The sequence below is a fragment of the Poecilia formosa genome, unplaced genomic scaffold (genome assembly GCF_000485575.1).
Source record: "Poecilia formosa unplaced genomic scaffold, Poecilia_formosa-5.1.2 Scaffold3, whole genome shotgun sequence".
In the NCBI taxonomy this organism is placed as follows: Eukaryota; Metazoa; Chordata; class Actinopteri; order Cyprinodontiformes; family Poeciliidae; genus Poecilia; species Poecilia formosa.
In genome coordinates this window covers 2,891,591-2,901,877 of record NW_006799942.1, presented here as the reverse complement: position 1 = coordinate 2,901,877, position 10,287 = coordinate 2,891,591, and the positions used below count along the sequence as shown (strand labels likewise).

Below are 10,287 nucleotides of genomic sequence, written 5' to 3'. Positions count from 1 at the left end.
CAGTGTGCATTTGAGGAATATTGAAGGAATGATCAAATCGATACAAATTCTAAAAAGTTATTAAGGCTTGTGTAGGTAGAAGTTACCAATGGACAAGTTGGACAAACAGTACTCGAATGTACTCAAAGTGAACTAAGTTGTGACTGATCAACACTCCTAAAATCTGAACCAGTAGACTTTGTTCCAAGACATTTTGTTTCTCCACAATGTATTCTGCCTTTTTATGATCACATACATTTATCATAGAAAAAATCCAGTAATTAATCCCTTAAACTATTAAGGAACGCAGGCATATTTATTTGCATTTGTATGAATTTGCATTTGTATGTTTTTTGTTTTTCTTTATTCAATAAGGAAGAAAACAGCCCAGTTGGCTAAGATGTGCTGGAGATAAAGCTATGGTATCACTTCATGCTTCTTTTGGCAAAATCTAAATGAATGCAGTGAAAGGTGTGTGTTACACATTGAATATGCATGAGGCACACGAATGCTGGCAGAGGCAGCAGGTGGGGTCTGCCATAGTGCCTGTGTGTGTAAACAGAGCTAAGAAGTATTAATACGCCGGCCATGTCCGTGTCCTAAGCCACTTACGGGTCGTCTATTGTCATGATCGGTCTGTGCAGACTACATCATGCCGGTGTGCTCCTGTGATAATTCGACAGCATGTAAACCAGTTCCTTAGCAACTAGATCAAATTTTCAGAAAAACTAGCAAAACAAAGCTCAAAATAGTTAGGTTGTGCTTACACAAAAAGAAGGGGAAGAATCTAAACCGGATGGTGGAATCTGATCTAGGCTCCTGAAGCAAGATTCTCGTATTACACACAGATATCCAAATGATCACAGAGGAGTAAGAGCTCACAACAGAGGAGGTGGCACAGTGTATCAGATACTCACAGAGACTCACTCCCTTTGTGTTACATAGTGCCCAACAAAAGTATTCACACCCCCTTGAACTTGTTCAGATGTTTTCAGGCTACAGCTACAAACATTATATATTTTGTTGGGATTGCATGTTGTGAACCGACACAAAATATAACATATTCTGAAGCACAAAGGAAATAAGAGAAACCTAAAAGCTGTGATGTGCCTTTGCATTCTGCCCTTGCTATGTCAGTACTTTTTAGAACCACGTTTTTAAACAATAGCAGTCATAAGTTTTTAGGGTATGTCTCCACTGGCTTCACACATGTAGAAACTGAGATTTTTGCCCATTCTTCTTTGCAAAATAGCTAAAATTCTGTCAGGTTGGACAGAAATTGCCCATTGTGGCTCTAGCTGTATGGCATCGGTGATCATTTTACTGGAGATGTTCAGAGTTGTGGAAATTGTTTTATGCCCAAATCTACTTTGTACTTCTCCACAACATTATTCCTGATCTCTCGGGCATGTTCTAAGGTCTCCATATTTGCTCACATATATGGTGAGCTATTTATAAATTTGGTGACATGTGAAAGTATCCAGTTGGAAATTCCACTTAAAGTCACTTTTGAGATTTTAACGTGAATAAAAAATACCTTTAAGGTTGTAACATGAAAATGTTAGAAAACGTTTAAGGGAGTTTGAACACTTGAAGCACCATAAATCATATCTTATCATCAAATATAATGTAAAAAAAAATAAAGCAACAAGATCTTACAACATCACAGTAATTATAAAGATTTTATTATAAGGAAACTGTGAATATGGTCATAGCTTCATGTCATAGAGCCACTGTAAGTGATTTATTGTTTTGCCACTCTACAATCTTAACAACAAGGCTTAATAAATGCCACTGACAGAATTATTGCACATGAAATAATAATGAAGAACATCAACTTTAAACAAATAGAAAAATATACCTGAAAAGTGCACCGCAGTCAAAACACATCTAACAATCCCTGTATAATAGAGTGCATGCAAACCTGATGCCCTCTGTTTCTGGCCTCATTACAGGGTTAATGAAAGTAAGAGGCTCAAGCTCCTTTGCAGTTCTGTTGGGACTCGACATTACTGGCAGACAGGCCCAGAAACCTACTTTTGTGCAAGCTCACTGACTGATGTGGTTCAGCTCATGAAAGAAGTCCATACATAGAGAAACACATCCTCATAAATATGCTTCTGGTTGCACAAACCTAGACACATTTCATTTAGCTTCTAAAGCAAAGTCATCCTGATACTTATACTTGACTAGCATGCATACAAAATTACACTATAGAGTACTCAGTACTCTATAGTGTACTCAAATTACACTATAGAGTACCCAGGTACTCTATAGTACTCAGGTCTTCTGCAAGATTTTCTTGTGTAGACAAATTACTAGGAAATAAGCTCTGGAACAGTTCATTCATCAATTCAAATCCCGTATTTCATTTAGTCTCCCACAGCCCACTTTCCAGTTTTCCAAACTACGTCACGCACCAACCAGAGGCCAAACATAGAAGGAAAGATAAAAATGAGGAGCTGGATTTGCACTCAGCCCAGCCCTGCCAATTTAGCAGTGAGTGTGTTACCATGCCTACATGTTCAATCAATACCATGTCTAAAAATAGCACACCAAAACAGCCTCATTTCCCATCGCAGAGGGATGAACAGAGCAACAGTAGTACTTATTGTGTAATCTCCAAGAAAACTGCTCGTTAGTGGGTATTATGCAAATGCGGTGAGTTTAATCCCCAACAGAAGGTTTCTCTAGGAAAACCTGATCCTCAGATTTCATTGGCTGGTACTAGAATCTAATTGGAGTCAGGATCCTGCTGAGCTAACAGTGTAACATTAAACAGACAGAGATGAAATGACATGAAAGTAAGAGCTTACTAAAAGCGTCACTGAGCATAAAAAGATCCTAGAGCAAAGAGCGTTTCTGTGAGCATGATTCACTAATTGGTCATTTACAACGCAATTCTTGCCATACAACACAAAATGTCAAGAAGCCCAACACAATCTGTTTCAAGAATAATGCTGCTGACAGGATGACAGCAGCTCAGTGTCATTAAATTCAGTAACTTGGAGCTGCAGCATCACCTAAAAAGAGGCAGACAGAGAAATGGGGAGCAGACAAAAATACAGAAAAAAAAAAAGGTGATTCATGAGACAGGTGGCATGAATCCAAACAGGAAAAAAATATGAAAGAATAAAACGCCAACATGCTGGGGGAGACAACGTGTTCTTCCTTTGCTTATGAATACACACAAACATCAACATGTGCCTGGAAGAAGGCTTGTTTGACATGATTCAGCTGCAGTGCAGACCTAGTTCTCATTTTAGCAATGCAGTAAGGAAAACGTGCATCGTTCTGAGAGAGTAGGAGCTGGAATGGTGGGTGGACTGTTTTTTTGACGCCGATTTATTCTTGTGTTTAGAGACAATGATCTGCACACACCACACATCGTTGCAGCGTGTGAGCGACTCCATTCATGATTTCTTTCAACATTATCTCCTCTTGACCTCTGCGTCACTCGTTCTGTTCACAGCTCTAACTGTAAATTTAGATGTACCCATAAAATTGGAGGTGTGGAATGAAAAATGAAAGAGTACTCATTAATATTTAGACATTCTGAAGTCCTAATTCCACTCTTCAAGCAGCAGCCAGTGGACTAACTCTTTCTGCAGATAAGATATGCAACAACCTCCGATGAAGAATCAAACAGCAGTTTAAAAACTTTGCCTTGTTTCAGCCCCATTGTCAGTTCAAACAGCAAACCAATGATGCCTCCAAAATTTAAAAGAGCACAAAGGTGAATAATTCAAATAGAATTTCTCCTGAATACATCTTTTGGACTTCTGTCTTGCCTTTAACTCAACTCAGTAGCAACTGGTATTTCCAGAAGCTGTACCACCTTATCATCCCCATGTGTTTTTGATTAATGTTTTACACAATTTCTTGAGCAACAGACAACAAGAAGTGTGGATGTGCTCAACCCCGTCCGCTGCCTTCACCATCAGCTCCAGAGCACCACAGTGTCTGTGTTTAATCCATTCCTAAATACATTCTACAAAAACAACAGCATCAGCTCACCACTCAGCAAACCTTTTCTAAAAATACTCAGAGCACAACACAGCCATCCTGTCCCTATTCAATACGAGGCAAGTTTATTTATAGATCACCAAGTGCTTTAAAATACATCAAATGAATGGCAGAAAGACATTAGCAAAGCAAAGTTCCATAAAATGTTAAAATAGAGATATTAAAGTCATAAAAAAAACTAATGCCATGAACTGTTTGTCAAACACTTAGAACTAATGCTGCTGCAAACAGAAAATGTTTTCCGTTCTGACACAATAAAAATAATTAAACACAATAACTCTGTCATGGACTACTATGCCACTGTTTTATACTCGACTCTTATCAACTTGTGCTTCATATCAGAAAAGCCTGTACACAAATTACAATGGGCAGCTATAGGGTAGGGAGGAACTAACTATAAGAAGTACAACTGGATTCAACCACATCTCCTGCTCTGTCCATCAACACTGGAGCACCACAGGGCTGTGTGCTTGGTCTATTAGAAAACACTCTACACACATGACATCATCAGCCCAACAACCAGCAAAAGCTAACCAGCTGTTTTGTCAACAAGGTCTTTATTGTAAACTAGACAAAACTCACCAAAACAAGCTTTTCCCACAATTTCACTAGAACAGGACTTCATCCATTTACTCAAAGAACTTCTAGTTGTACTGCCTTCTCTGTTAAACACATGTGAAAAACAATTCCTCCAAGGGACAATAAAGTAAAAGTTCACAGTTCATTGTTATCTCTAGATGATATATCTCACTAAATAATATGTATTAGCAAGAGATGCTTAAAGGCAAATGCCTCCTGCATGCAAAGCACAAGAAATATTAGGGCTAGTGTATTAATCTTTTAATACTACAAACTCACCAGTTTGCCCTCCAACGTGTAGATTTTCTTCACCACCCCAGAGTCGAGCTTGATGGCATCAGTGATATCGGTTAGAACCTGCTCATAGGAGTGGGCTGTTTTCTTATTCAGCAAGATCCTCACGGCTTTGCGGGGCTTAACTCCACTTCGAACCACCGTTACTAGCTTTGGACGAATGAAGTCCTTCCCTTCGCGGCCGTCTGAGGCACAAGCTTTGGCACAGCTCAGGGACGGAGGCCCACGTGATGAAGAGGACGAGGCCTTGACATTCACTGACCAGTTGGGGTTTACGTTTTTAGTGTAATCCAGCTTTTTGTAGGCCTCAATGGAGCTGCAGACGTAGCTTTCACCTGTTAAAGAGACAAACATTTGGAAAAAGATGAAACATGAAAAAGTGAGTTTAATTTCAACAACTGATAGCTCTTCTTATTTCACTTCTCCTGACATTTTAGCACTGACAGCCATGGGAGAGAAATTATCCTGAAATGATCCCGAGAGAACTAATCTGACATGAAACAAAGGGTACATCTGTTTGGACATATGGGCATCAAATGCATGACACACTTTGGTTTTAACTGATTTTTTATGGAGCACAGCCCACAAAAAAAGCCTAATTTATAACCATTGGGTAAATCCTACATTTTCAACAAAGAATGACCCAGTAGTGTGCAGAATAGCAAAATGGTTTAATATTGCAATAAGCCAGTAAATTTAGTCACTGTCAGTTCTTTATTTTATGTAATAGCTCCAATACTATGAAACGGCTGCATTTTTACTCAGGTTTTTATACTGTGAAATTCCCATTGAAGCTTGTGTCTAAGTGAATGTCCCCGTTACGTTAGCCTCATCTAAAGTTTATCAGGAAAGGGAGCTGGACAAGATCAGATTTCGTGGAGGCTCACTAGTCATGAAGAGTTTGCTCCTTAAGAAAGAATGAGAGATGTTTTAGATTATTTAGTGTAAAACTGACTCCCAAACAGATGCAGAGCCATCCTGAGGCATACACAACTTGAGGCCCTGGAGAAAGAGCTGCTGAATTCTCACACATTTTTGAGCTCAGAAGTTTTTTGTGTTGTTGTTTTTGTAATTTGTATTCAAGTTTATGAAGAATTAGGCAACTTTAAGTTCTCTGTATCGTTTTTCACATAGCACATTAATAGGAATTTGACTTTTTTATTAATTTTATATAACTTAAAATGACATTTTAGAAAATTATTATTAAATTATTCATTTAAATAAATAAATAAACTACATCTAAAAATGTTTTATGGTTTGATACATGTAATTTAAGCCATTATTAATGATAGCGATTAACAATTTATATGAATATTTTTAAGTTAATTAAGTCTCATTAATTAACATAATATTTTCTGTAGAGAATATAAGCACTAAAAGGTTCCTCCTTGTCCCATTCAAATTAAATGAAATGCTGTCCACTGAAAATGGCAAGGACAATCAGAAAAGAAACATTGCAGAAATGTAACTTTGACATTCTAGAACACTTTATCAAGCTCAAATCTGAGATGGTTGTTATGTTTAGGGAGCCCTATTAAATCTTATGCCGGCTCTGAAAGTGCAATAAAACATCGTTACCTTCTACCAGCTGATCAATACTAGCGATCTTCTTGCCATCCAGGGTGTAGATAGTCCGGACCCCCTGGGGCAAGTTGACGTTGTCAGACAAAGAGCGGGTCAGGTCGGCCAGCAGCGCGTCAAAGGTCCGGAACCTATCTGAGGAGATGGCGTACACGATCCCGTTGAAGTAGCGGTCCCCGTTGCGGTAGAAGCGGACTTTCTTGGCCCTCTTCTCGGCACTCAGAGTCTTCAGGGTCCTGGTCCGGTACAGGCTGCAGTGGGCGCTGTGCGTGGGGCTAGGCACCCCGTTCATCTTAGCGTTGGACCGGCCGTGCCTCTGACCTTTGTCCCGATCGTCGAAGTGCTCCATCTCCATTTCGCTGCCTAAGCTGACGAGTACGGCTGCACTGTCTTGGGGGTGGGGGGGACAAAAAAGGGGAGAGGGAAGAGGGCTGTGATGAAAACTTTTCACTGCAGAGGAAATCGGGGAAATAAAAACAAACAACAAAGGTGCGAAATAAAGCCAGAAGAGGCGAACTGAGCAGCCAGCCGGTGTCTGCCGCCGGTGCTCTGTCTCAAAATAACCCCCTAATGACGGATTAAGTGCCGTTAAGCAGGGAGTGGACAGGGTGCTTCATGACGTCCATCCCCGTGGGTCTGAGGGTGCGTTTGAGTTGGATGAAGAGCGACAGTCACGAATCGATTTAACTTATTAATATTAATAAATACTCAGAAGCTGCGCGCTCAGCAGGACAAACATCAGCCTCATCCATCTCCTAAATCACATTATCCACAACATCATGCACCGATTAAAACTAACAGCATGTTTACGTCACGATTATACAACTTTGGAGCAAAGTATGGAAAAGTCAATTTAGATAAACGACCAATCACTTTTCGCGCACTGACAGACTTACCAACGCGAGCAATCAACGCTTCTGTCACTGTGACCTCCAGTCTGAACTGATGCACTACTTCCAGGCAGATGCGAAAAGAAAACACTGGAGTTCAGTGGGCTTGTCGCAGTTAGGATGGTGGCAGAGTGTCCTTTGTTGTCCGGTTGATATGCTCCGCCAGGCGACACAAAACGTGTGTATAATCAAGAGGCAGCGACTGATTTGAAAATTGACTGGGTAGCAGCTGCTTACCCTCCCATTCTCTCCTCCAGCCACCCCCTCTCTCTTTCTCTTTCTCTCCTCCCCACTCCCACATCTTCACGTCACTCAGTCGTGATTTCCATTCGGCGCCCGCGCCCCCTTATTTCCATGCGAACCCACACTTCACACTCGTGGAAGGGGATGCAACTGATCGTGTCCCCCTCGCCAGCCTGGCCGGGGGGGTTAGTCTCATCACTTACTTTCTCAGTCAAAATAAAGCATACTCTGACAAAAACTGTGTTCAATTAAACAAATAAATTGTTTTGAAATAAATAAATTACAAAATACAGTTTTCAACGGAAGATCTCATTCATAAAGTGAAAAATTGTTTTAAAATCCAACCTAATAATTTGTGGGGGGGAAAAATAATTAAATAACTTGCGGCATCCTTGACAGCAACAACTGCCATCAAGAATATGGCATAACTGGCAATGTTTTTTTGTTTTTTTTTACATTGCTGGCTCACTCTTTCTGTAGAATTATTTTATTCAAACTCACTGAAAGCTTTTTAACCAAAGGACAAGCTTGAAGTCTTGACACAGCAGCAATGAGATTTAAGTATGAAGGACATGTCAAAACCTCAAGTTTTTAAGTGTACTTTGGTTTGAACAAACACATTGAAGCTTGCCATGTTTTATTCTAAAAAAAAGCTTTCATTTTAGCTGTTTAATCACAAAAATTTATATTAATTTATTTCACACACACATCAGTCCTCTGATGGACTAGAAGAATGACAGTCAACTAAACAAACATCTTCAGTAAAATGCTGATCAAAATATTCAGTTAGGTTAGTAAAAAAGTTGCTAATGTTGCTAGAATTTAGTCTGTATTTGAACAATATATATCCATTGTTTATTGTTTTCTATTGTTTTCTAACAATAGACAAAATATTGTTGTTAAATACCCAAAATTGTTCTATGTTTTATGCATTTACTGTGTAGATGTGCAAATCCAGATACTGTTGGTTATATGTGATTCGTTTCCCATATGAAATGATTGGACGTGATAGCATGTTACTGCTTTAACACTAACATTTTTGGAAAAAGCTCAGAGCTGAGCGATGTAGAGGACATATCTAATCTTTTCCTGACATAGCAGGAAAAGTCTCATTGAGTAGGAAAAGATAGAAGCAACTGACCTACATGAAAACCTCCAGAGATTCGCTCATTCACTGGATTCTGACAAACATCCTGATAAACCATGCTGTCACACCCCTATGCTGTATGTGTGCTGCACCTGTGCCACAAGGCTAAACGATGCAGCCAGTCTTACATTCAAAAGCTTCTTTAAACAATTGTGAACACCTGAAGTCAGATGTCCTCATTTGTTATTTTTCTTATGAAGGTCACAAGTCTGTTTATTCAAAAAATTTGATTATACATCCTCATATTTATAAGATAAATGAATAAATCATGCTATTTAAGTAGTGTGATTGAGTTATACCTCCTGGGAATTCTTTGATAGGGATTCTTTCCTTCCCCCCTCGTGTAGTGCGTAAATGTATTTGTTGGTGTGACCGTGACAGACCGTGTACAGTCTCCTCTTTTTGGGGACAAACTCACAGGGACACAGTGTGCGTCACAAACCGAGACCCGACAAGGTGCTCCTGTCTAAATTAATCCTGAAGAAGCAGGGCGCACACAGCATGGGGCACACTGACTTAAAACGAAGGCAAAAGATGGAGCACAGTTAATGAAATGGTTTTCAGTGTTGGGTTTGTGACATCACTTAGGGTTGCTTTTAACAAATGTACGGTTTCTAGTTCTTATTTAGGAATTACACACAAAAAAATAATCCCAAAAATGACAGCATGTCAGTTCCAATCCCAGTCGGTCCTTAGGCAAGACTCTTCACCCACCTTGAGTGCTGGTGGTGCCCCAGGGCAGCTGTGGCTACTAGTAGCTTGCCATCATCAATGTCTGAATGGATCAATCAATCTATCAAATTTTATTTGCATAGCACATTTCAGCAGCAAGGCATTTCAAGGTGCTTTACATAATTAAAAAACAAAATAAAAACAGCATGTGACATTGAATAAACAGTAAGAAAGAGAAAGAGAATGAATGACTAAAATGTAGTGTGAAGTGCTGTGGGGTCTTCTGGATTTGATAAAGCGCTAGACAAGTTTATCATTTCCACTCCTAAAATCACCATGGATCTTGAATGGAATGTCAAAACATAGCAAATGTAAAAATGATCTGTCATAACTCAAAATTCAGATCTGACATCTCTGGCTAAAAATAAATATCTAAATGTTTAATAAATAAATACATTTTTGAAGAACAAAATACAATAATTATGAGTTGATTTAGCCCTTTACTGTATCACTGTTTTATTTCAATGCGAAAATTGAAATGATTCCTCACACTCACACTTCTTCTCAAACACAAAGTTGTGAAAATGCTTCTGGCAGTTTTACAGAACACTACTTCATCTCACAGGGATAGTTGTTTTTTGTCTTAACACCCACACGTATAAAGATGGTCAGTGGGTAGGATGGGGGCGACTGCTTGCTCTGTGTCTCAACTACACAGAGTGATTGGTGGATACGGTTCTGCTTACGTAATGTGTGTCGTAGGTGGCGTTTAATAAAATATTGTAAAAGAAATGTCAAACTCTGCAGGCTCCTAACACATAGCAGCTCAATTCACCATTTCAAACCTTATACTCACATTTCACCCAGTTTTCTGCG

At 39.4% G+C, this 10,287-nt stretch overlaps 1 protein-coding gene across 1 annotated transcript; it reads right to left on the bottom strand.

Annotated features, from left to right (window-relative positions):
* Positions 1-4,543: 4,543 nt before the first annotated feature.
* Positions 4,544-7,650, bottom strand: LOC103139949 (serine/threonine-protein kinase DCLK1-like). Its single transcript, XM_016672876.1, has 4 exons — positions 7,587-7,650; positions 7,356-7,448; positions 6,457-6,849; positions 4,544-5,213 (listed from the first exon to the last, which is right to left on the bottom strand). The coding sequence occupies exons 1-4, from the start codon at positions 7,648-7,650 to the stop codon at positions 4,852-4,854; spliced, it is 912 nt and encodes a 303-aa protein (XP_016528362.1). The 3' UTR covers positions 4,544-4,851.
* Positions 7,651-10,287: the final 2,637 nt, after the last annotated feature.

What these genes read in the sequence shown, in the direction of transcription:
- LOC103139949 (XM_016672876.1), bottom strand. Translation starts at nt 7,650, where the DNA reads ATGTGGGAGTGGGGAGGAGAGAAAGAGAAAGAGAGAGGGGGTGGCTGG. An exon ending in AGCGTTGATTGCTCGCGTTG is followed by an intron (nt 6,850 to 7,355) that starts GTAAGTCTGTCA and finishes CCCACCCCCAAG; the next exon opens with ACAGTGCAGCCGTACTCGTC. An exon ending in TATTGATCAGCTGGTAGAAG is followed by an intron (nt 5,214 to 6,456) that starts GTAACGATGTTT and finishes TCTCTTTAACAG; the next exon opens with GTGAAAGCTACGTCTGCAGC.